The sequence below is a fragment of the Cherax quadricarinatus genome, chromosome 24 (assembly GCF_038502225.1).
Source record: "Cherax quadricarinatus isolate ZL_2023a chromosome 24, ASM3850222v1, whole genome shotgun sequence".
NCBI lineage: Eukaryota > Metazoa > Arthropoda > Malacostraca > Decapoda > Parastacidae > Cherax > Cherax quadricarinatus.
Window position 1 is genome coordinate 41,549,952 of NC_091315.1, and position 27,955 is coordinate 41,577,906.

Here is a 27,955-nt window from a genome sequence, read left to right on the forward strand (position 1 = left end):
CGCATCCTGGGGGACAAGATTAAGGACCCCAATGGAAATAAGTTAGACAGTCCTCGATGACGCACTGACTTTCTTGGGTTATCCTGGGTGGCTAACCCTCTGGGGTTAAAAATCCGAACGAAATCTTATCTTATCTTACCCACTCCATTTTCCTGGCTGTCGTGACATTGGTCTTAGTGTGTTCTTTGAAAGAAAGGTCAGCACACACGATCACTCCTAGGTCTTTCATGTGAATATTTCTTTAATTCTATTTAATAACCTTTTTAGGTTTCGTACAGTGTCACTTTTTGAGTTTTTAATTCTTTCCATATTTAAGCTGTTGGAATTTATCACTGAACGTCATGTTGTCCGCCAATGTCCTATGGAAAATCCTGCTTGTATCTTCCTGTATTTTTCCCGTCTTCTACCGAGGTGATTTTCATGTTTATTTTAGTCCTCCGCAAATGATACAAAACTGAGACGGGTGTTTTTATGCCTGATACCTAAAGTCAGTACCTGACCAGCCGGGCTGCGGTTCGTAGGTTGGGTTACGTGCAGCCGGCAGTTGTAACAGCCTGACTGATCAGGCCCTGATCCACCACGATGGCTGGTCATGGACCGAGCCATAGGGGCGTTGACCCCCGGAACACTCTCCAGGTAGATATTCCCTCTAGATATGAGGATAAGAAATGGTGGAGGCTCTATGACCGTGCCTTGGGGTACCGAGCTTTCTACCTAGCTAATGCTGGATTTTGCTATTTACTACTACCTGCCTACCTGGAATCTACCTGGAGGGCATTCTGGGGATCAACGCCCCCGTGGCACAGTCCAGGACCAGGCCTCCCGTGGATCAGGGCTTGATCAACGAGGCTGTTACTGCTGGCCGCCCGTAGTCCAACGTACGAACCACAGCCCGTGTGATCCAGCACAGACTTTAGGTATCTATCTAGCTCCCTCTTGAAAACAACCAGGGGTCTATTAGTAATGCCCCTTATGGCTCTTGAACAGTCTTGGGCCCCGGACACTGATTGTTTTCTCTTAGTGTACCAGTGGAGCCCTTACTTTTCACTGGGGGTATGTTGTATCCTCTGCCAAGTCTTTTGCTTTCGTAGGGAGTGATTTCTGTAGATGAGGAACCAGTCCCTCCAGAATCTTCCAGGTGTAGATTATGATACATATCTCTCGCCTGCGTTCCAGTGAGTACAAGTCAAGCGCTTCCAGGCGTTCCCAGTAGTTAAGGGGTTTGATGGAACATAAACGTGCAGTAAAGGTTCTCTGTACATTCTCTAGATCTGCAGTTTCACCTGCCTTGAATGGGGATGTTAATGTACAGCACTATTCCAGCCTAGAGAGAACAAGTGATTTGATAAAGGATCATCATTGGCTTAGCATCTTGAATGTTCTCATTATCCATCCTATCAGATTCCTCGCAGATGTGATAGTGGCATTGTTGTGGTCCTTAAAGGTGAGGTGTTCGGACATTACTCTCAGTAGTACCAGTTACCAGTAAGCAGTTACCAGTAGATGACTCGCTACCAACCGTCTGTGTGAATCACTGACTTATTCACGTTGCTGCTGACCATAGCATGTTTTTGAATGCCGCTCACCCCCTAGACACTGGTGGGTCAGTCTGAGAGAGCAGAGAGGGAGGCAGGGCAGCCTGGTGCTTCCCATACTTTCCGTTATAATTATACGTACTAACCAGCCTACGTGAGTGTTTTTACTCCATCCACGTTATCGAACCCACATGACATTACCACATCCAGGTCCTTCACAGTACTTTTAGGCTATACTGTGTGATTAGAGTTTGTAGTATACTCAGTCCTACCTTTTATTTCCTCCAGCTTTCCATAATGGAGTAGTTGGAATTTTTCTTCATTGAACACCATATTGTTCTCCATTGCCATTGGAAAACTTGGTTTATATCTTGGAGATTTGCCATGCCCTCCATGGATGGCACTCTCATGCAATCCTAGTATCGTCTGCAAAGGATGATGCAGTGCTATGGTTTACATCTCTGTCTGATATGAGGATGAGGAACAGGATAGAAGAGAGTACTGTGGCTTGTGGAACAGAGCTCTTCACTATGGCAGCTTCCGATTTAACTTTGTTTACCACTACTGTGTTCGATTGGTTAGAAAGTTGAAGATCCATCTGCCTACTTCGCCAGTTATCCCTTTACCACGCATTTTGTGTGCTATTACACCATGATCGCACTTGTCAAAGGCTTTTGCAAAATCTGTGTATACTACATCTGCATTCTGTTTTCCAGTGTATCTAAAACCATATCATAGTGTGCAAGAAAGGTATAAAATACCGACGAGATGAAATTTAAGACATGTGCAACATCTTGTTATCTTTTGTATATAGTTCTACTCTTCTAATTATGTCCTATAATCTGTATTGATATAGCCACTGGATGGAGAAACGTCTACAATAAAGATAACCAGATGCTGCACGTGTCTTAAATTTCATATCACAGTGGTCCAATAGTTGCGAGAGGCAGGAGCGACCTGCTCTGAAACCATGTTGCCCTGGATTGTGCAATTTTTGGGAGTCCAAGTGGTTTGCTATCCTGCTTCTTAGAGCTCTTTCAAAGATTTTTATGATATGGAACGTTAAAGCTATTGGTCTATAGTTCTTAGCTACTGCTTTGCTGCCACCTTTATGGAGTGGGGCTATATCCGTTTTTAGTGACTGGAATCTCGCCTGTGTCTAAGTTCCTTCTCCATAGCATCCTTAGGGTCCGTGAGAGGGGTTTCTTGCAGTTCTTAATGAACACAGAGCTCCATGAGTCTGGGTCTGGGGCTGAGTGCATGGGCATGGCGTCGATGACTTTCTCAGTCTAGTGGAGTTAGGGTTATGTCAGAAATTTGGCATACATTGGCAGGGTTTGAGGCTCATTCTTGAGGCTCATTTTTGAGGCTCTGTGCTCTCTGTCAAGAGTTGAAAATCCATCTACTTACCCTCCCCACTATGCTTATGGCTCTCATTTTGTGTGCGAGTATCCCATGATCGCATTTGTCAAACGTCTTTTGCAAACTCCGTGTGTACATCATGAAATAAAAATTGAATAAAAACTTAATAAAAATTTATCATAAGCTATTCAACATCTTACCAGATGTCAGAAATACAAGTGGAAACTATCGAACTTAAGCTAAATGACTCTTACAGGAACCAGGAGAGGCAGGAGGAGCTTAAAGCTATTAGTGAAATTGAAAGAAATTCAAAATATTTCTTTTCATATGCCAAAAACAAGGCAAATACCACATCTAGTATCGGGCCCTTACTCAGACAGGATGGGACTTACACAGACGACAACAAGGAAATGAGTGAAATATTGAAATCCCAGTACGACTCTGTGTTTAGTGAACCACTAATCGGTCTGAGGATCGACGACCCAAATGATTTCTTCATGAATGAGCCTCAAAACTCCATAAATGTATGCCAGATTTCCGACATTACCATAACTCCGATAGATTTCGAAAAAGCCATTGACAACATGCCTATGCACTCAGCCCCGGGCCCAGACTCGTGGAACTCTGTTTTCATTAAGAACTGCAAGAAACCCCTCTCGCGTGCCCTAAGTACACTATGGAGGAGGAGCTTGGACATGGGTGAAATTCCACAGTCACTTAAAACAACGGATATAGCCCCACTCCATAAAGGTGGCAGCAAAGCATTAGCTAAGAACTATAGACCAATAGCTCTGACATCCCACATCATAAAAATCTTTGAAAGAGTGCTAAGAAGCAGGATTGCAAATCACCTGGATTCCCAAAATCTGCACAATCCAGGGCAACATGGGTTCAGGGCAGGTCGCTCCTGCCTCTCACAACTACTGGATCACTATGACATGGCCTTGGATGCACTGGAAGAAAATCAGAATGCAGATGTAATATACACAGACTTTGCAAAAGCATTTGACAAATGCGATCATGGCGTAATAGCCCATAAAATACGTGCTAAAGGAATAACTGGGAAAGTGGGGAGATGGATCTTCAACTTCCTAACAAATCGAACACAAAGAGTAGTGGTCAACAGAGTTAAATCGGAGGCTGCCATAGTGAAGAGCTCTGTTCCACAAGGCACAGTACTCGCCCCCATCTTATTCCTTATCCTCATATCAGACATAAACAGATATATACACCACAGCACCGTATCATCCTTTGCGGATGATACTAGGATCTGCATGAGGCTGTCATCTGCTGAGGACGCGGTTAACCTCCAAGAAGATATAAACAAAGTTTTCCAGTGGGCAACGGTAAACAATATGATGTTCAATGAGGACAAATTCCAACTACTCCGTTATGGAAAACTGGAGGAGATAATAACTAGAACAGAGTATACTACTGACTCCGGCCATACAATAGAGCGGAAAAATAATGTAAGGGACCTGGGAGTAGTAATGTCTGAGGATCTCACTTTCAAGGATCACAACAGTGCCACGATCGCACGTGCAAAGAAAATGATAGGATGGATAATGAGAACTTTCAAAACGAGAGATGCCAAGCCCATGATGATCCCTTTCAAATCACTTGTTCTCTCTAGGCTGGAATACTGCTGTACATTAACATCTCCATACAAAGCAGGTGAAATCGCAGATCTAGAGAGTGTACAGAGATCCTTTACTGCACGTATAAGTTCTGTCAAGCACCTTAACTACTGGGAACGCTTGGAAGCACTTGTACTCGTTGGAACGCAGGAGGGAGAGATATATCATAATCTACACTTGGAAAATCTTGGAAGGAATGGTCCCAAATCTGCACACAGAAATCACTCCCTACGAAAGTAAAAGACTGGGCAGGCGATGCAAAATGCCGCCAATAAAAAGTAGGGGCGCCACTGGTACACTAAGAGAAAACACCATAAGTGTCCGGGGCCCAAAACTGTTCAACAGCCTCCCATCAAGCATTAGGGGAATTGCCAATAAACCCCTGGCTGCCTTCAATAGAGAGCTGGACAGATACCTAAAGTCAGTGCCGGATGAGCCGGGCTGTGGCTCGTACGTCGGACTGCGTGCGGCCAGCAGTAACAGCCTAGTTGATCAGGCCCTGATCCATCGGGAGGCCTGGTCATGGACCGGGCCGCGGGGGCGTTGATCCCCGGAATAACCTCCAGGTAACCTCCCCCCCCCCGGAATAACCTCCAGGTAAGTCTTCAAGAGGAAGCTAGACAAGTAGCTCCACTAAGTGCCAGATCAACCATGGTTATGGATATGTGGGCCAGAGGGATGCCAACAGTAACAACCTAGGTGACCAAGCAAGCACCGGACAAACGTAGCCCAGGACCGAGCTCCGGGAGTAAAAAAAACTCTTTAAAATCATCAAAGGTATATCAGCTCTGGGCTCAACACCCCCACCACGGACACTGTCTGCGGTTAAATCCCCGGCCGGGTGGAAATATTGGGCGTGTTTCCTTACACCTGCTGTCCCCGTTCACCTAGCAAGTAAGTAGGCACCTGGGTGTTAATCGACTGGTGTGGGTCTCATCCTACGGACAAAATTGAAGGACCCCAATGGAAATAAGACAGATCTCGATGACGAAATTACTTTCTTGGGTTATCCTGGGTGGCTAACCCTCCGGGGCTAAAAATCCGAACAAAATCTTATCTAGCACTGGACTCTAAACCCCTATCTTCACCCCTTCCCCCATATTCAGCCCTGGATCAACACTAGTCTGTTCTAGGGGAGTCAATGCCCCCGTGCCTGATCAACCTGGCTGTTACTGCTGGCCGCACGCAATCCAACGTACGAACCACAGCCCGGCTGATCGGACACTCAGTTTAGGCATTTGTCCGGTTCGCTCATGAAGACAGCCAGGGATCTACTGGTAATTTCCCTTATGTATGATGGGAGGCTGTTTAACAATTTTGAGCCCAGGATACTTTTTGTGTTTTCTCTTAGTGTACTCATGGCACCCCTGTTTCTTGGGGTTTGCTGCACCGTCTGGAGAGTCTTTTGCCTTCGTAGGGAGTGATTTGTGAGTGTAGACTTGGGGCCGGTCCCAGGTGAAGATTATGACTGATCTTTCTCGTCGGTGTTCCTGGGAGTACAGATCATGGGACTTAAAATGTTACCAGTAATTAAGGTGCTCGACTGAGCTAATGTGAAAAGTGGAGGTTCTCTGTACATTCTTCAGATCTGCAATGTTACCGACCTTGAAAGGGGCTCTTAGTGTACATCAGTATTCCAGCTTAGAGAGAACAACTTAAGAGGATCATGATTGGCCTAGCATCCCTCGTTTCGAAACTTCTCATTATTTATCCTATCATTTTCCTAGCAGATGTGATAATGGCACTACTGTGAACCTTGAAAGACTCAACACCCCCCACCTTCAGCCCTGGGCTCAACATACCCCCACCTTCAGCCCTGGGCTCAACATACCCCCACCTTCATTCAGCCCTGGGCTCAACACCCCCTACCTTCAGCCCTGGGCTCAACACCCCCCACCTTCAGCCCTGGGCTCAACACCCCCACCTTCAGCCCTGGGCTCAACACCCCCCCCCACCTTCATTCAGCCCTGGGCTCAACACCCCCCACCTTCAGCCCTGGGCTCAACACCCCCCATCTTCAGCCCTGGGCTCAACACCCCCACCTTCAGCCCTGGGCTCAACACCCCCACCTTCAGCCCTGGGCGCAACACCCCCGACCTTCCGCCCTGGGCTCACCACCCCCCACCTTCAGCCCTGGGCTCAACACCCCCCACCTTCATTCAGCCCTGGGCTCAACACCCCCCACCTTCATTCAGCCCTGGGCTCAACACCCCCCACCTTCATTCAGCCCTGGGCTCAACACCCCCCACCTTCATTCAGCCCTGGGCTCAACACCCCCCACCTTCAGCCCTGGGCTCAACACCCCCACCTTCATTCAGCCCTGGGCTCAACACCCCCACCTTCATTCAGCCCTGGGCTCAACACCCCCACCTTCATTCAGCCCTGGGCTCAACACCCCCACCTTCAGCCCTGGGCTCAACACCCCCACCTTCAGCCCTGGGCTCAACACCCCCCCACCTTCAGCCCTGGGCTCAACACCCCCTACCTTCAGCCCTGGGCTCAACACCCCCCTACCTTCAGCCCTGGGCTCAACACCCCCCACCTTCAACCCTGGGCTCAACACCCCCCACCTTCAACCCTAGGCTCAACACCCCCCACCTTCAGCCCTGGGCTCAACACCCCCCATCTCCAGCCCTGGGCTCAACACCCCCCACCTTCAGCCCTGGGCTCAACACCCCCCACCTTCAGCCCTGGGCTCAACACCCCCTACCTTCAGCCCTGGGCTCAACACCCCCACCTTCAGCCCTGGGCTCAAAACCCCCTACCTTCAGCCCTGAGTTCAACACCCCCCACCTTCAGCCCTGGGCTCAACACCCCCCACCTTCAGCCCTGGGCTCAACACCCCCCACCTTCAGCCATGGGCTCAACACCCCCCATCTTCAGCCATGGGCTCAACACCCCCCACCTTCAGCCATGGGCTCAACACCCCCCACCTTCAGCCCTGGGCTCAACACCCCCCACCTTCAGCCATGGGCTCAACACCCCCCACCTTCAGCCCTGGGCTCAACACCCCCCCCTTCAGCCCTGGGCTCAACACCCCCCACCTTCAGCCCTGGGCTCAACACCCCCCACCTTCAGCCCTGGGCTCAACACCCCCACCTTCAGCCTTGGGCTCAACACCCCCACCTTCAGCCCTGGGCTCAACATCCCCACCTTCAGCCCTGGGCTCAACATCCCCACCTTCAGCCCTGGGCTCAACACCCACCTTCAGCCCTGGGCTCAACACCCCCCCCACCTTCAGCCCTGGGCTAAACACCCCCCACCTTCAGCCCTGGGCTCAACACCCCCCCCCACCTTCAGCCCTGGGCTCAACACCCCCCCCACCTTCAGCCCTGGGCTCAACACCCCCCACCATCTTCAGCCCTGGGCTCAACACCCCCACCTTCAGCCCTGGGCTCAACACCCCCCCCCACCTTCAGCCCTGGGCTCAACACCCCCCCCACCTTCAGCCCTGGGCTCAACACCCCCCCCCCACCTTCAGCCCTGGGCTCAACACCCCCACCTTCAGCCCTGGGCTCAACACCCCCCACCTTCAGCCCTGGGCTCAACACCCCCACCATCTTCAGCCCTGGGCTCAACACCCCCACCAACATCAGCCCAGGGCTCAACACCCCCACCATCAGCCCAGGGCTCAACACCCCCACCTTCAGCCCTGGGCTCAACACCCCCCACCTTCAGCCCTGGGCTCAACACCCCCACCATCTTCAGCCCTGGGCTCAACACCCCCACCATCTTCAGCCCTGGGCTCAACACCCCCACCTTCAGCCCTGGGCTCAACACCCCCACCTTCAGCCCTGGGCTCAACACCCCCACCTTCAGCCCTGGGCTCAACACCCCCACCTTCAGCCCTGGGCTCAACACCCCCACCTTCAGCCCTGGGCTCAACACCCCCACCTTCAGCCCTGGGCTCAACACCCCCCCACCTTCAGCCCTGGGCTCAACACCCCCCCACCTTCAGCCCTGGGCTCAACACCCCCACCACCTTCAGCCCTGGGCTCAACACCCCCACCACCTTCAGCCCTGGGCTCAACACCCCCCACCTTCAGCCCTGGGCTCAACACCCCCCACCTTCAGCCCTGGGCTCAACACCCCCCACCTTCAGCCCAGGGCTCAACACCCCCACCTTCAGCCCTGGGCTCAACACCCCCACCTTCAGCCCTGGGCTCAACATCCCCACCTTCAGCCCTGGGCTCAACATCCCCACCTTCAGCCCTGGGCTCAACACCCCCCCCACCTTCAGCCCTGGGCTCAACACCCCCACCTTCAGCCCTGGGCTCAACACCCCCCCACCTTCAGCCCTGGGCTCAACACCCCCCCACCTTCAGCCCTGGGCTCAACACCCCCCACCTTCAGCCCAGGGCTCAACACCCCCCCCACCTTCAGCCCTGGGCTCAACACCCCCCCCCACCTTCAGCCCTGGGCTCAACACCCCCCCCCACCTTCAGCCCTGGGCTCAACACCCCCCACCTTCAGCCCTGGGCTCAACACCCCCACCACCTTCAGCCCTGGGCTCAACACCCCCCACCTTCAGCCCTGGGCTCAACACCCCCACCTTCAGCCCTGGGCTCAACATCCCCACCTTCAGCCCTGGGCTCAACCCCCCCACCTTCAGCCCTGGGCTCAACACCCCCACCACCTTCAGCCCTGGGCTCAACACCCCCCACCTTCAGCCATGGGCTCAACACCCCCCACCTTCAGCCCTGGGCTCAACATCCCCACCTTCAGCCCTGGGCTCAACATCCCCACCTTCAGCCCTGGGCTCAACATCCCCACCTTCAGCCCTGGGCTCAACACCCCCACCATCACTCAAGGAACGAGTCTTGGAAACTCCTTCATACTTTTACATTACTGACGTGAAACAACGACTGCGCCACCTGACGTCAGTCTACTGACCACGACGGCAAGATGGCGCCTGAAACTCCATCAATAATGACCTAAACCAACTAAACTAAGGCCAACGTGGAACAAGAATGTCCAGCCATTTTGGGGCAGCAACACTGTTATCCGCCCAGCCAAGGAGACGCCAATTACACCCTCCCTCGTTCATTAAGGTGGCTAAGGAAGTTTGTACTCACTTGTAAGTCGGATCTTCATCGCCCCGGTTCTCCTGGGCGGTGCTGGATTAGACATTCTGCAAGATTAATTACAAAATATTCACCATGACAGACGACACGTCCAGTTTCACTCAGTATCACTTGTACACTGCTTCCACAACACACTCCACCAGCTCATCCACGTTTACCAACACAACCAACACTCAGTTTTTGCCTCACTTTTCCTAATTTTTTTAGGTTATATGGAAAAAACTTGTATAAATTTATAACAACCATGCCTATATATTTAATCACCATGCCACAATATTACATGATTTTATATTTATCATGGGTTCAGTGAGATAAGGGACTGACAATGTAGAATGTTGGTACCGCCTCACATTTAACAAGATGTCAAATGCTGCCGATAAAATAATATATTTCTTTATTTTCACTGCAATTTTAGCATATAGCAAAGAAAAAAACTATAGAAGTATTTTAAAAATTACATGACTATTTAACAAAGTCAATTTATAATATCAGCGTGAGGATTACAAACGAAGATAAATGAAGATATGACTGGCATCATCTTAGGCAGTTTGTTAAACACTTTTATTTAATATTTTGTCTTGTTTAAACTCCAACTAAGGGACTTTATATGCATGATTAATTTCGTAGGTATTATATGTTGCATAAAATATACAGCAAGTACCTGCTAGTAGCTGAACGAGCGTCTTGTCATGACGGAGCCTGTAGGCCTACCAATATGAAAATAAGTCACTTAGTCTGACTTTTGTTTGGGTTATCCTAGGTAATTTATACTAGGTATGATAAGTTTACTTATGTGTGCCTGTGCCTAAATAAACTTACTACTGACCGATATTAGAATTCATTACCTCTCTCTCTCTCTCTCTCTCTCTCTCTCTCTCTCTCTCTCTCTCTCTCTCTCTCTCTCTCTCTCTCTCTCTCTCTCTCTCTATCTATCTATCTATCTATCTATCTATCTATCTATCTCTTCCTCGGAAGGGTGGACGATGGGCTCATTGACAGTTGTTTATTACAGCTTGAGTTCGTATAACATATGTGTAAATTAATACATGTGAACATTACGAGGAGCAGCAACACACAGGATGGTGTCTTCATACACAGTGATGGCTGCAACACACGTCCACACGTAACACCACATATCAACACATCAACATGATTATTTGCTTCCAAACAGCCCCACACTCTGCATGATAACGTAGCAGTATAACTATCAGACAGGTTGGGTAGAGGACGTATGAGAAAAGTACAATAATACATGAACCACCACCACGAACAATACCAGATCCTCGGTTCCATCCCCACCTCCAGCTTTCTCATCATATATATATACTTGAACCTGCCGCTTGTATCCATATATGAGTTTAACAAGACTAGAGCACCGCAGTAGGCTTAAGTACGTTCATGTAAGATAGGTTTTTTTCGGATTTTTAACTCTGGAGGGTTATCTACCCAGGATAACCTAAGAACTCTCTTATTTCCATTGGGGGTCCTCAGTCTTGTTCCTCAGGATGCGACCCACACCAGTTGACTATTACCCAGGTACCTAGTTGCTAGGTGAACGGGGACACCAGGTGTAAAGAAACACGCCCAGCGTTTCCACCCTTTGCCGGGGATCAAACCACGGACACTGTGTGTGAAGCGAGACGCATCGCCTACCAGGCCATAGGACACCCATTTCACAGCCAACCACATCCTCACATCACAGCCAACCACATCCTCACATCACAGCCAACCACATCCTCACATCACAGCCAACCACATCCTCACATCACAACCAACCACATCCTCATATCACAGTCAACCACATCCTCACATCACAGCCAACCACATCCTCACGTCACACCCAACCACATCCTCACATCACAGCCAACCACATCCTCACATCACAGCCAACCACATCCTCACGTCACAGCCAACCACATCCTCACGTCACAGCCAACCACATCCTCACATCACAGCTAATCACATCCTCATATCACAGCCAACCTCATCCTCACATCACAGCCAACCACATCCTCACATCACAGCCAACCACATCCTCACATCACAGCCAACCACATCCTCACATCACAGCCAACCACATCCTCACATCACAGCCAACCACATTCTCACGTCACAGCTAACCACATCCTCACATCACAACCAACCACATCCTCATATCACAGTCAACCACATCCTCACATCACAGCCAACCACATCCTCACATCACAGCCAACCACATCCTCACTTCACAGCCAACCACATCCTCACATCACAGCCAACCACATCCTCACGTCACAGCCAACCACATCCTCTCATCACAGCTAATCACATCCTCATATCACAGCCAACCTCATCCTCACATCACAGCCAACCACATCCTCACATCACAGCCAACCACATCCTCACACCACAGCCAACCACATCCTCACATCACAGCCAACCACATCCTCACATCACAGCCAACCACATTCTCACGTCACAGCCAACCACATCCTCACATCACAACCAACCACATCCTCATATCACAGTCAACCACATCCTCACATCACAGCCAACCACATCCTCACATCACAACCAATCACATCCTCACATCACAGCCAACCACATCCTCACATCACAGTCAACCACATCCTCACATCACAGCCAACCACATCCTCACATCACAGCCAACCACATCCTCATATAACAGTCAACCACATCCTCACGTCACAGCCAACCACATCCTCACATCACAGTTAATCACATCCTCATACCACAGTCAACCACATCCTCACATCACAGCCAACCACATCCTCACATCACAGCCAACCACATCCTCACATCACAACCAACCACATCCTCACATCACAGCCAACCATATCCTCATATCAGTCAACCACATCCTCACATCACAGCCAACCACATCCTCACATCACAGCCAACCACATCCTCACATGACAGCCAACCACATCCTCATATCACAGCCAATCACATCCTCACATGACAGCCAACCACATCCTCATATCACAGCCAACCACATCCTCACATCACAGCCAATCACATCCTCACATCACAGCCAACTACATCCTCATATCACAGCCAACCACATCCTCACGTCACAGCCAACCACATCCTCACATCACAGCCAACCACATCCTCACGTTTATGCAAACTTTCTGCTGCCTATCTGTCAACCATACCTGTGGAAAATTGCATTTATCTGAATGTAACTATGTACATACATAACAGTAAATGATAACAAAGATAATTATTATTTATCAATGTTACATAGACAAGTAGGAATTTAGGGACACCAAAGTCGCAAAAAATGTCCCCCTTCGATACCTACCACTGTCATAACCACAAGTTGCTCTGGACCTATTAAATGAAATATACATACACCAGGAATACTGGTAAATATATAAATTTGTGGACTGTATATTAAAAATAAATGGTTATATATATACACAATTACATAACAGAAGGAAAATATATCACTCACCAATTTGACTGGAGATTAATGTGTATCATACTCAGAAAACCTCACTCTAACTAAATCTATGAAAATAATGCTGGCCAGAATTACAAATCTAGAGAGCTTATCTGAGGTTCCTGGAGCTGTCTTGTCCAGTCGTCTGATATCTCAAGTTATGCAGGAATGCACGTCCACCAATTTCGCCTCCTATTTGAGAGGTGTCAACACAATTTTAACCTCTAGAGCACGAAAAATTCTTCCCATTACACCAACGTTTGTAATCCAAATTCAAAACCAAGATGGCGAGTCTCTTCTTTTTTTTCGATAACATACTTTTAAAAATACAATATAGGGCATCTATTTACCTATAAATTACTGTATTTCCGGAAAATATATACAGTATTTTCCACACTGCGGCTGGCCGGAGTTCGTTGCTAAACGACTCAAATTGCTCATTTGACAATGGTGGAGGACCTGGGTACATATAGGATCTGGCATCCACACGGCGACATATTACACAAGATTTAATCACCCTTTTTACACTTTGCCGTCCTTGTGGAATCCAGAAAGTTTCCCTAATACAATTTAAGGTATCTTGTACCCCACCATGCATTACATTTTTATGGGCATTTAGAACAATTAAATTTGTTAGATGATGAGTTTTGGGCAGTAAGATAGGGTGTTTAGCATAATCACCCAATTCAGCATTTTGTAACCTACCTCTGCACCTAATTACATTGTTCTCTAAATACAGCCCCAATTTCTCTATTATGGAACCTTTCACAATTTTTCTTTCCATCATCAATTTAATCTCATTTCCATAGATTTCCTCCTGTACCCTCTTTATCCAATATTCAAGAGGATGTGAAAACTTAAATGAAATATTCATCTTGTTTAGAAATTTAAACACCAACTTAGTTACATTGATTAGTTTGGGTAAAGAAGAATACCTATTTATATCAATGGCTAAGGAAGGACAAACTATTGGAGCGGTGGTCACAGTAATTTCAACAGGAGCAATATACGCCTTTTGTACAGGCCAATTAGCTTTATTTACCAACCAGCATTTACAAATTTAGCATAAGGTAAACCTCGAGACAAGAAATCAGCTGGATTCTCCTCACCAGGTATATGATTAAATGTTAACATATGCTGACCCAAACTATTATACTTCTCTTGCATCTGATTAATTTCAGCGACTCTGTTTTGTAAGTACACAATTTTACTGTTTCCATTATGAATCCATTGTAAGGATACCTCATTATCAGACCAAATTACAGTGTCACTAATATTTATCTCCTGCAACTTATTTCTTATATAATTAGCTAATTTGACACCTACATAAATGGCTGTTAATTCCAACTGAGGTAAGGTATGTGATTTAATTGGAGACACTTTAGCCTTAGACATAACAAGAGAAATAACACTATTACATTGAAGGTAAGCAACTGCTCCATATGCCAATTTTGAAGCATCACAAAAAATGTGGAGTACATTTTTCCCATTTGGATTGGCCACCTGGCGTGGGAACTCCAACATTGGAATTTTTTCATAATCACCAATTAATTCATCCCACCTGTTAATGAATTCCTCAGGTAGAATTTCATCCCAAGCACATTTAAGTTTCCATGCTTCCTGTATTAATAATTTCCCTCTTATAGTAAGGGGTGACACTAAACCTAGTGGATCAAAACATTTGGAAACTTCAGCAAGCAAAACTCTCTTAGTTAATTTATTGGGCATACTGTAATTATTAGGTTTTAACATTAACAAATCTCTCTCAGTATCCCAAGTTAAACCCAATACATTACTACATTTTGGTACTTCATCTCCAGGGTAATCTTTACTTATTTTGTCCTTTAATTTGGACGAATTACTATTCCATTCCCTCAGAGGCATATTTGCACTTTGCATTATTTTATTAGCCTCTCCATAAGTCATTAACAGTTCCTCTTCAGTTGACGTCACACCCAGGAAATTGTCCACATAAAATTGTTTGCTCATTACTTTACTCAATGGACTTTCCATACGTTTAAGGTGTGCATTTATCGTCGCTTGAAGTAGGAACGGACTGGATGTAGCACCAAATAATACGCTCCTAAAGCGAAAGGTTTTCAGAGGGCTAAGTGGGTCACTAGGATTCTCAGGCCATAAGAAGCAGGTACAATCCCGGTCAGCCTCTTGTAAACCCACTCTTAGGAAAGCTTTACTTATGTCAGCCGTAAAGGCATAATTCTTTACTCTGAAATTTAATAAGATATCTCCTAATTTTTCCGTCAACGACGGACCTGTCATCAAACAGTCATTTAAACTAGGTACATTTTTGTTACTCCTGGCACTACAATTAAACACAATCCTCAAAGGAGTGGTTTTAGAATCCTTCTTCACTCCGTGATGTGGCAAATAGTGACCATAAATTTTGGCTTGCTCAGGAGGTACCTCTTCTATAAATTTATTAATTAACTGCTCAGCAATTATATCATTATAGGCAGTTAACAATTCTGGTGTCTTACTCAGTTCGCGGAGCTGAGCCTTTAACTGTCCATATGCCATTCTGTAATTAGTGGGCAATTCTGGATGGTTCAGTCTCCACGGAAGTCGTACCCAGTATTGTCCAGATTCAAATTTTACATCTCTCAGGTATTGCTCCTGAGTAAAAGAATCGTCTGGACTTTCTTCATTTACATTTATTCCAATGCTGTCTAATTCCCACAATTTATGCACTGGCTCAACACCATCCTCTATGGAAGAATTATACTGGGGTACGATTTCATGAGTAAGACACACAGTTATGGTATTTGTAGTTTCCTCTAGTCATGAATTATTATTACGAGGAATCCTACCATACATTACATGGCCTCCTGCAGTCTTCAAAAGGGTGACACCACATTTCTTTACCATACCCTTTACAAAGGAGGCATAATAGTCACTACCTATCAAAATATTTATTGGGCCTACAGAATCATCACTTACACCAGAAGGTGCTAAATTTACATTATGTGAAAGTCTTTCTGTAGCTTTACTAAGCCCTACTGTAGATATTTTCTCTGGAAGTCTATCTACAATTACTGCATTAACACGTTTTTTCTCATTGCCCAACCTGACAGTTACATAAACAGTGTCATACAATTGAGACCTTTTATCCGAGAGAAAACCAGATAATTTTAAAGTTGTGGGATCTCCCATCTGTACTTTCATACCATCAAGACATTTACGTTTTATGAAAGTACGCTGGGATCCCTGGTCCAATAATGCATTTACATTTTTTGATTTATGCCTTTTATCATCAATTTTTACCTGTAACACAGGTAAGGCTACTTCAGCAAAACCATCATTATTAACATTAGCAGCAATTTTTACATTAGCTACTGTTGTGTCAGGATTGTCAACATTATCATTATTATCAACATTATCATATAGACCCTTACACATGACTATATGGTGTCTTCCTTTGTGACATTGATAACAGTTGTTTAATTTGGCATAACAATCCTTTACATTGTGATTACCTAAACACCTGATACATCTGTCAAGTTCCTCCAATCTTTCAACTTTATCATTCCATGAATTGTATGCATTGCAATTCTTAGAAAAATGAGTACCCTTGCAGAAAAGACAATCTCTCTTTTCTTTGACTGGTTTCTTATTAACTGGGCTACTCTTAGGAGGGTACTTATTCTTCTTACCTTGTGGAGAATCATTATTTCTGATTCCTGCTACTTGATATGCACCTATGCAACTATTTTTAGGAAATGAATTTTGATTATTACCATTGGGATAATTTTTCCCTTTGTGAAACTTGACAGATACCTCAGAGTTATTATGTGTTGCATCTTTAAAATGAGTTGGTTGGCTGGTCTGCAACTGCACAATTAATTCTTGTAGACCTAGTCTTATTTCCTCCAGACCAAAATAACCCTTGTGATATTTGTTTGAGATCCATTCAAGTGTTTTATAGTTTAATTTATTCTGTACCATGGCACTCAATAACCAGTCTGATTCCTTCAGATTATATTTATTACTTAAAGTTTTGAGAGTGCTCTCCAGTTTAACTCTAAACTGCTGTAAACCTTTGTAAGTGTGATCTGGAGATTTTAAATTAACAATGATATTCACTAGATCCAACCTACTTTGTTCTATATTACCATAAGTGACCTTCAACAAGTCAACTGCTTCCTTGTAAGAGTCATCTACATTGGGAAAGGCTTGTATGAGTATGTGAGCATCTCCTCTTACCTGTCCTTTGAGGTAAAATAATTTAGTTACACAGGCTAGGTCACTCCTGTCATGCACAGCTGCTTTAAAAATTGACCAAAATTCCTCCCAATTTTCACCAGGATTAAATACAGGTAAACATAATTCTGGGAGTTTTGGCAAAGACATATTATTTGTTGGAGCAGACTGATTAACTGCCTGGTTTACACATTTTAATTTATTCAAGGCCTGACTTTTACAAGAAAGAATCTTTTCCTCTAATTCATAATATTGATTAATCATGAGATCTACTTCAGTCTCATCTACACAGTTTACTAACAAATCTCCTTCACATTTGTTGTAATATAATTTGTATGAATCATATCTATTACCTAAAGCATCTAAATACAATTTTAAATCATCAGTATTCACAGTTTCTTGATTCATTAATTCCAAACATTTATTATATGCCTTGGTTACATGAACTTTTCTAGCTTGTAGTGATGCTTTCTTTACTCTATATTCCATATGTTTGTCTTCTACATTAATTTCCTTATTTTCAGCCATGATGCAATGTATTAAATTCAACTTTATTAATAACACTGATTACAACTTACAACACTGATACAACTTACCTTTGAATAAATCCTAGCTACTTGAGCTTAGCAATTACATGTGCAAGAAAATTATATAAATTTTAATTGTACATTAATACTAACAAACCTTTAGCCAGACTTGGCTTATCAAAATTAATATTATACAAATTAATAAATCCTTGCCAGAATTTGGCATAGCAAAATTAATATTATACACATTAATATAATTAGTTACACTTGGCTTATCAATTACACATACACTGATATAAATCTTGGCCAGAATTGTCTTATCAAATTAATATTATACAAATACATTAATATAAATCCTAGCCACTTTGGCTTTGCAAAATTAATATACACAATATAATTAGCTACACTTGGCTTATCAATTACACATACACTTATACACATTAATATAATCTTTAGCCACACTTGACTTATCCAAATTAATATTGTAATAATTATAATCCACTACACATTAAGTAAATTTGTGAACTTAACATCCACCTCCTGTCATTTCACATATAATTATTAAGTAATTAACTAATTAATGACTTCACTAATTACATCCGGTTCGAAGGACCAATGGGCAAATTAAATGTGGAAAATTGCATTTATCTGAATGTAACTAATTATGTACATAACAGTAAATGATAAAGATAATTATTATTTATCAATGTTACATAGACAAGTAGGAATTTGGGACACCTAGGTCGCAAAAAATGTCCCCCTTCGATACCTACCACTGTCATAACCACAAGTTGCTCTGGACCTATTAATTAAATGAAATATACATACACCAGGAATACTGGTAAATATATAAATTTGTGGACTGTATATTAAAAATAATAAATGGTTATATATATATACACAATTACATAACAGAAGAAAAATATATCTTAATATCACTCACCAATTTGACTGGAGATTAATGTGTATCATACTCAGAAAACCTCACTCTAACTAAATCTATGAAAATAATGCTGGCCAGAATTACACACAAATCTAGAGAGCTTATCTGAGGTTCCTGGAGCTGTCTTGTCCAGTCGTCTGATATCTCAAGTTATGCAGGAATGCACATCCACCAATTTCGCCTCCTATTTGAGAGGTGTCAACACAATTTTAACCTCTATTACACCATTACACCAACGTTGTATCCAATTCAAAACCAAGATGGCGAGTGTCTCTTCTTTTTTTCGATAACATACTTCTTTTAAAAATACAATATAGGGCATCTATTTACCTATAAATTACCGTATTTCCGGAAAATATATACAGTATTTTCCACAATACCTCTATCCAGGAAATTTTTTTTCCTATTCCGTGTGTCTTAATTTTCCTCAATAGTTTGATGTGGGACTATCAAAAGCCTTACTGAAGTCCATTTACACAATATCATATTCATTACCATGATCTACCTCCTCAAATACCTTAGTGAGAAAAGTTAATAAATTCGTAGGGCAGGAACGCCCTTTTGTAAAACCATGCTGAGATTCGTTGATCAGTTTATACTTTTCAAGATGGCTACGAATTGCCTCGGCAATTATTGATTCCATAATTTTTTCCACTCTGGGGGTTAGGCTTATTGGTCTATAATCTGACTAAGACCCTCGTCAGGAGACGATTGTCCTGCTTCCTGATAAACCTTACCTAACCTAGCCTGTGCTTCAGACTCTCGACGACTACTGTACTCTTCAACTCCGAGGCTGAGGGACTGACTACCTCGTTTTTTGTATATAGTTCTACTGTCTCCCAGTTATGTCTTTGAATATGTATTAATAAAGCCACTGGATGGCGAAACGTTTACAATAAAGATACCTAGAAGTTGCGCATGTGTCTAATTCTTCGCCTTACTGAGTATATAAGCTATGACACCTCTGCATTTAACTCACAAATGGTTATAACAATGACCATTATTTTTAAGAGGGTAGACCGGTAAGCCAGCGGAAGGTCTTAGTCAGATGACCATAAGCTCCAGCTTATGGTCATCTAACCAACACTTGTCCTGTGTCCTGACAAATTTTACCTAACCTAACCTAACATTTAAGCTATGTGCCTCGCAAAAAGAAGTTTTATCGTCACTATCAAAAGGTAACTTAATTAAGAGTGGGAGAGGGAGGGAAGTAGTTTATGGAATCCTGGCCTTAGATAACCTTCGCTGGAACACTCGTCTCATTTTGCTTTGCACAGTTGAAGAGTATCCCTATAAATAACTAAAAATTACACGATAAAACTGTAATATCAGCTGAAACACCTGGCTGTCGGGAAATCAGCGAAGAGAAACACCAGTGTCACACATAAATTTCAACACAGTGAGGTACTCCTACACAAGTTTTCCCTTAAAAATATGTTGCCGAGAAGTATGATGGCAAAGATACGAACAAGATATTTTGTGGCAATGTTTCACTCTGTGGAACTTTGTCTTGACTTGATTAAACTCTGCACAGAAGAGGATTGCTCAGTAAAGTTTTATTTTGTAGCCAGTCTTGTTGCACATACTGTACATATATTGTGTGAGTGTTAAGGATTGTGTGAGTGTTAAGGATTGTGTGAATGTTGAGAGACGGTCGATTGTCAGGTGAAGGGAAAGTGACTTGCAAAAAAATAAATATTAACAGAAAATAATGTGGACAGAAGATGTACAAAAAGGAATTAAAGATAATTGCGTAACTATTCTGTGGAATAACTTAACATTTGCTTGAAAAAAACAAGAGTGTTTGTAATTACCTATTTGAATGTGCAAAAGTTCAACCTCAGCTTCCTGGCCGCAGCAACTTTCCGTCGACTGGTGTCGTCTCACTCTTTTTTTTTTTATTTTTATTTTTTGCATGCAGTTGAATTTACAGGCCAAGAAGTGTTAGCCAGCCTCAACTCATTTCAAAGTCAAACCTATCTAAATTACACGTGTTTCGGTCAATGCATGATCCGAGAAAGGTATCCCTATATCCCATAAGCCCAGCCGCCACTACCTTAATGAACGAAAAATTAATAGCCCAAGGGTAGTCATAAAATTATAATGCAGCAAAATATAGAAATATGCATTTGTACATATATGCAATAAGTTCACAGTAAACAGGTGATTTTAAAATATGCAAAACAACCACTGTGAAAGAGTAGTGAAATTCCAAGCGCTTTCGTGACTACTCACATTGTCAAGGAACTATATATGTGTGACAGACTCGTAGACGACAATGTCATATAGCGTCTGGGTGAATGGAAGGCAACAAAGGTCGAGTTATGGGAGGTCGAATAAGCCCAATTCTGTGGATCAAATTTCTCACTGGCACCTTTCATAAGGAAAACCTATTCCACAAGTTCGCCAGATGTAACGTGCGATGATAGGAATGCAGGTGATGCTGTCTGTAATACCTGGCACACAGCCGGCCCAGGTGCACCTGAAGGTGTGCTTTAACTAGAAATTTTCTGTAGGAGACTGTAAGTTAGAAAGAGTTAATAATGTCTGACATAGCAACACACTATGGACACAGTTAATAATCCATGATAACCCAAGAATTTTATATATATATGGTTTCGAAAATAGAAAAGCAGATGAATGAAATCCTTGAGCAACACCTGGTTGTCATTACTGTGGAACCTTGTTACCAACCAATGATTTTATCAGTCAAGACTGTTAGACTGAGCACATCTCTAGGCTGAGGGACTGATTATCTCAAACTCCCTCTTCACATCTTCCACCGTTATTCTCTGTATTGGACTGACAAAGCCACTAGTTGGCGAAACGTCCCCACAACAAAAATACCTAAGTGTTGTACATGTGTCGTTCATTAAAATTACATTTATTCTATGTACATTCTTAATATCTTTGTATAACTGTATATGCCATGCTTTTTTTTAATTCTGTTATGTTTTATTAGCACTAGGATTGTTGTAACATTGCTCGAAATGCTCTGCATAACCAGGGGCTCTCCGTGTGTATTACTACTTATTCAATTTTATAAAAACCATGTAACGAAAACAAATTCAATTATTCTTATAATACTCCCTATACATATCGCTCCGCCCAGAATTTAACTCTGATCCTGTCAGTTGTGAAGCGAGTGCCTTACCACTGTGCTACCAGTATATCTATGACGCCAGGAGCTGGTAATGTCCTGTACTGTGACTAGGAGCTGTTAGTGTCCTGGACTGTGACTCCAGTAGCTGGTATTGTCTTGGACCAACTCCAGTAGCTGGTACTGTCTTAGACCAACTCCAGTAGCTGGTACTGTCTTGGACCAACTCCAGTAGCTGGTACTGTCTTGGACCAACTCCAGTAGCTGGTGCTGTCTTGGACCAACTCCAGTAGCTGGTACTGTCTTGGACCAACTCCAGTAGCTGGTACTGTCTTGGACCAACTCCAGTAGCTGGTACTGTCTTGGACCAACTCCAGTAGCTGGTACTGTCTTGGACCAACTCCAGTAGCTGGTACTGTCTTAGACCAACTCCAGTAGCTGGTACTGTCTTGGACCAACTCCAGTAGCTGGTACTGTCTTGGACCAACTCCAGTAGCTGGTACTGTCTTGGACCAACTCCAGTAGCTGGTACTGTCTTGGACCAACTCCAGTAGCTGGTACTGTCTTGGACCAACTCCAGTAACTGGTACTGTCTTGGACCAACTCCAGTAGCTGGTACTGTCTTGGACCAACTCCAGTAGCTGGTACTGTCTTGGACCAACTCCAGTAGCTGGTACTGTCTTGGACCAACTCCAGTAACTGGTAGTGTCGAGGGGGAAAGAGGTGCGTGGAGGGAGGTGGTCAGGAAATAAGCAAGCTTAGGCAAGGTCAGGTACCTGAGCAGAAAGGACAAGGTGACTTGATCGTTCTTTCACATATTCTTTTTCCATCTCTATTAAGGTCATTCAGTGTGTCCTCGAGGATTCCAGGTGTGGTACTGGACCCTTCCCGTTCCCCCTAGGTGGCCCCCACCTTCCCCACCCTCAATATCCCACATTGCTCTCCCTGTAATCCACTACCTCTTCCCCCTACGCCCGGAGCACCACCTCCCATCATCCCCCCACCCCAGCCGTCCTCACCCACATCCTCTAGGTTTTCCGGCCACCATCTCTCCCAGAGACCACCTGTTCACCCGGTCATTGCACTTTCTTTGTACCCCTCGTGGTCCTTTATTTGCCACTCCTCTTTTATTCTCCTCTTCCTTCCACTTACATGTTTCTTTCAACCTTTCTTTCTTATTAATAGAAAAATGTTGACGAAAACTTGCATTCTTGTGGCCTGGTGGCAAAAGCTCTCGCTTCACACGGTGAGGTCTGGGTTCGATTCCCGGCGAAGGGGTGGTAACATTGGACGTGTTTCCTTACACCTGTTGTCCATGTTCACCCATCTGTAAAATGGGTACCTGGGTGTTAGTCGACTGGTGTGGGTCGCATCCTGGGACAAAACTGACCTAATTTGCCAGAAATGCTCTGCATAACAAGCGGCTTTCTATATAGTAGTATGTCAGTGATGTCAGCTAGGACTGTATACCTTGTACATGTACTTGTAGCAAATAAAGATATTAGTATTATTATACTGTGCTAATGTTGTGTATCTTTATACGTATATGCTTCTAGACTGTTGTGTTCTGAGCACCTCTGCAAAAACAGTGATTATGTGTGAGTAAGTAAGTTTATTCAGGTATACACAAATACAGTTACATAGAATTATCATACATAGCAGCATATGTGTAGAGAACCTAGGATAACCCAAAAAAGTCAGACAGAGTGACCTATTTCCATTGGGGTGAAAGTGTTGAATGATGATGAAAGTATCTTCTTTTTGGGGATTTTCTTTCTTTTTTGGGTCACCCTGCCTCGGTGGGAGACGGCCGACTTGTTATATATATATATATATATATATATATATATATATATATATATATATATATATATATATATATATATATATATATATATATATATTAATTATACATGTTTACCTGGAGAGAGTTCCGGGGTCCTCATAATAGATAAAACTGGTCAATTAGCAAGAATTCATTTAAAATTAAGTCCTTTCTAAAATTTTCTCTTATACGATTAAATATATATTTTTTCATTTATGTTAATGTAAAAATTAATTTTGTACCTTAGGACACTTACATAACCTTATTGTAACAAGCGCAATTTAATTTAGCCTAATCCAACAAAATATATTTTAGATAAGCTTACAATAATTTAATAATAAACAAACACAATCAAATATATACATTTTTGGTAGGCTCAGAATGATTTTTGAAAAATTATTACATACACAAATTTTCGTTTGCCTTATTCGGCAACAAGAGCGTTGCTGTTTAAGCCAAAATCGCAAGTTTTACCTATTCGGCACACTATATACATATATCATTTTAACCATGAACGAATGATATTGAATCAATAACAATACTGCGACTAGCCGAGGATTCCAACCCATGTCATTTTTGGCAATCATACAAGAATCAAGCACCCAGCAGAGCTAGGTATTTTATCTTGATCCGAGGGCATACGGTGGTGTGGGTGCCTCTGAGCTAATTTCATTCTAATCCTCGTTTGGTGTACTAGCCTTCACGAGCGGTATATACTATATTATTGTGACCACGAGCTGTATAGCCCTTGTGGCTTAGCGCTTCTTTTTGATTATAATAATAATAATAATTGTGACCACGAACGAGTGGTACTGAATCAATAACAACACTGTGACTAGCCGACGACATGGGTTCGAATCCTCGGCTAGTCGCACTATTATTAATTCAATACCACTCGACCGTGGTCACAATAATATATGTACCGCTTGTGAAGGCTAGTACACTAAATTATGAATGAAATTAGCACAGAGGCACCCACACCACCGTATATCCTTGGATCATGATAAAACACCTAGCTCTGCAGGGTGCTTGATTCTTGTAGGACTGCGTGGTCCTGTAGGTTAGAGCGTCATGTGATTTTCGCTCACCGTGTTAGTGTCAGGTGGATGATACTGGTGGAGGGATAGATGAGTGAGGTGGATGCTGGTGGTGGTGGAGAGATAAATATGGTGGATGCTGGTGGTGGTGTTGGAGAGGGATGAGTGAGATAGATGGTGGTGGTGGTGTTGGAGGGATGAGTAAGGTGGATGCTGGTGGTGGTGTTGGAGGGATGAGTAAGGTGGATGGTGGTGGTGGTGTTGGAGGGATGAGTAAGGTGGATGCTGGTGGTGGTGTTGGAGGGATGAGTAAGGTGGATGCTGGTGGTGGTGTTGGAGGGATGAGTAAGGTGGATGCTGGTGGTGGTGTTGGAGGGATGAGTAAGGTGGATGCTGGTGGTGGTGGTGGAGAGGGATGTGTAACGTGGATGGTGATGGTGGTGGTGGAGAGGGATGCGTAAGGTGGATGCTGGAGGTGTTGGAGGGATGAGTAAGGTGGATGCTGGTGGTGGTGTTGGAGAGATTAGTAAGGTGGATGCTGGTGGTGGTGGTGGAGAGATAAATGTGGTGGATGCTGGCGGTGGTGTTGGAGGGATGAGTAAGGTGGATGCTGGTGGTGGTGTTGGAGGGATGAGTAAGGTGGATGCTGGTAGTGGTATTGGAGGGATGAGTAAGGTGGATGCTGGTGGTGGTGTTGGAGGGATGAGTAAGGTAGATGCTGGTGGTGTTGGAGGGATGAGTAAGGTGGATGCTGGTGGTGGTGTTCGAGGGATGAGTAAGGTGGGTGCTGGTGGTGGTGTTGGAGGGATGAGTAAGGTGGATGCTGGTGGTTTTGGAGGGATGAGTAAAGTGGATGCTGGTGGTGGTATTGGAGGGATGAGTAAGGTGGATGCTGGTGGTGGTGTTGGAGGGATGAGTAAGGTGGATGGTGGTGGTGGTGTTGGAGGGATGAGTAAGGTGGATGCTGATGGTGGTGTTGGAGGGATGAGTAAGGCGGATGCTGGTGGTGGTGTTGGAGGGATGAGTAAGGCGGATGATGGTGGTGGCGTTGGAGGGATAAGGTGGATGCTGGTGGTGGTGTTGGAGGGATGAGTAAGGTGGATGCTGGTGGTGTTGGAGGGATGAGTAAGATGGATGCTGGTGGTGGCGGTATTGAAGGGATGAGTAAGGTGGATGCTGGTGGTGGCGGTGTTGGAGGGATGAGTAAGGTGGATGCTGGTGGTGGTGTTGGAGGGATGAGTAAGGTGGATGCTGGTGGTGGTGTTGGAGCCATGAGTAAGGTGGATGCTGGTGGTGGTGTTGGAGGGATGAGTAAGGTGGATGCTGGTCGTGGTGTTGGAGGAATGAGTAAGGTGGATGCTGGTGGTGGTATTGGAGGGATGAGTAAGGTGGATGGTGGTGGTGGTGGTGGAGGGATGAATAAGGTGGATGCTGGTGGTGGTGTTGGAGGGATGAATAAGGTGGATGCTGGTGGCGGTGTTGGAGGGATGAATAAGGTGGATGCTGGTGGTGGTGTTGGAGGGATGAATAAGGTGGATGCTGGTGGTGGTGTTGGAGGGATGAATAAGGTGGATGCTGGTGGTGGTGTTGGAGGGATGAATAAGGTGGATGCTGGTGGTGGTGTTGGAGGGATGAATAAGGTGGATGCTGGTGGTGGTGTTGGAGGGATGAATAAGGTGGATGCTGGTGGTTGTGTTGGAGGGATGAATAAGGTGGATGCTGGTGGTGGTGTTGGAGGGATGAATAAGGTGGATGCTGGTGGTGGTGTTGGAGGGATGAATAAGGTGGATGCTGGTGGTTGTGTTGGAGGGATGAATAAGGTGGATGCTGGTGGTGGTGTTGGAGGGATGAATAAGGTGGATGCTGGTGGTGGTGTTGGAGGGATGAATAAGGTGGATGCTGGTGGTGGTGTTGGAGGGATGAATAAGGTGGATGCTGGTGGTGGTGTTGGAGGGATGAATAAGGTGGATGCTGGTGGTGGTGTTGGAGGGATGAATAAGGTGGATGCTGGTGGTGGTGTTGGAGGGATGAATAAGGTGGATGCTGGTGGTGGTGTTGGAGGGATGAATAAGGTGGATGCTGGTGGTGGTGTTGGAGGGATGAATAAGGTGGATGCTGGTGGTGGTGTTGGAGGGATGAATAAGGTGGATGCTGGTGGTGGTGTTGGAGGGATGAATAAGGTGGATGCTGGTGGTGGTGTTGGAGGGATGAATAAGGTGGATGCTGGTGGTGGTGTTGGAGGGATGAATAAGGTGGATGCTGGTGGTGGTGTTGGAGGGATGAATAAGGTGGATGCTGGTGGTGGTGTTGGAGGGATGAATAAGGTGGAAGGTGGGATGAATAAGGTGGATGCTGGTGGTGGTGTTGGAGGGATGAATAAGGTGGATGCTGGTGGTGGCGTTGGAGGGATGAATAAGGTGGATGTTGGTGGTGGTGTTGGAGGGATGAATAAGGTGGATGCTGGTGGTGGTGTTGGAGGGATGAATAAGGTGGATGCTGGTGGTGGTGTTGGAGGGATGAATAAGGTGGATGCTGGTGGTTGTGTTGGAGGGATGGATAAGGTGGATGCTGGTGGTGGTGTTGGAGGGATGAATAAGGTGGATGCTGGTGGTGGTGTTGGAGGGATGAATAAGGTGGATGCTGGTGGTGGTGTTGGAGGGATGAATAAGGTGGATGCTGGTGGTGGTGTTGGAGGGATGAATAAGGTGGATGCTGGTGGTGGTGTTGGAGGGATGAATAAGGTGGATGCTGGTGGTGGTGTTGGAGGGATGAATAAGGTGGATGCTGGTGGTGGTGTTGGAGGGATGAATAAGGTGGATGCTGGTGGTGGTGTTGGAGGGATGAATAAGGTGGATGCTGGTGGCGGTGTGTGCTGACGCTGCTGTCAGCTGGTTGAGATAAACACTGCTGGAGGGAGGAGCGTCAGCATGGAGCTTCAGAAGTACGCTGGCAGTATACTGCTGCCTGACACTGACGTCGTCTTCAGGAACATCAAGAATGCTAAACGCTTCGCCATCGATATTGGTCAATAATATACTGATGTGGTACCTTTGAATAATTGTAAATAATGATTTACCTTTCCCCTTGGATCAAACCTCAGTGACTCATTCCCCAGACGCTATGTAACTACAGTGGGTTTAGCGCTTTACCCTCAGTATTCACATTTTTTTCATTCAATTTAATGAGTTTTACAACAGTGTATTTCTTACTAGAGGTTTGCAGTGTTTATGTAAAATGTT

At 44.7% G+C, this 27,955-nt stretch overlaps 2 protein-coding genes across 5 annotated transcripts in view; one reads left to right on the forward strand and one right to left on the reverse strand.

Moving 5' to 3' along the window:
• The window catches only part of Smurf (SMAD specific E3 ubiquitin protein ligase), a 288,864-nt gene extending 279,119 nt beyond the window's left edge, over window positions 1-9,745 (reverse strand). For all 3 annotated transcript variants that reach the window (XM_070088416.1, XM_070088415.1, XM_070088412.1), the window contains exon 1: window positions 9,610-9,745. In XM_070088416.1, the coding sequence (XP_069944517.1) occupies window positions 9,610-9,664 (55 nt within the window). In that variant the 5' untranslated portion in view covers window positions 9,665-9,745. The remainder of the gene's footprint in view (window positions 1-9,609) is intronic.
• A 17,837-nt stretch (window positions 9,746-27,582) lies between these two features.
• The window catches only part of LOC128690971 (4'-phosphopantetheine phosphatase), a 91,494-nt gene continuing 91,121 nt past the window's right edge, over window positions 27,583-27,955 (forward strand). For both annotated transcript variants that reach the window (XM_053779787.2, XM_053779788.2), the window contains exon 1: window positions 27,583-27,740. In XM_053779787.2, coding sequence (XP_053635762.2) covers window positions 27,644-27,740 — 97 coding nt within the window. In that variant the 5' untranslated portion in view covers window positions 27,583-27,643. The remainder of the gene's footprint in view (window positions 27,741-27,955) is intronic.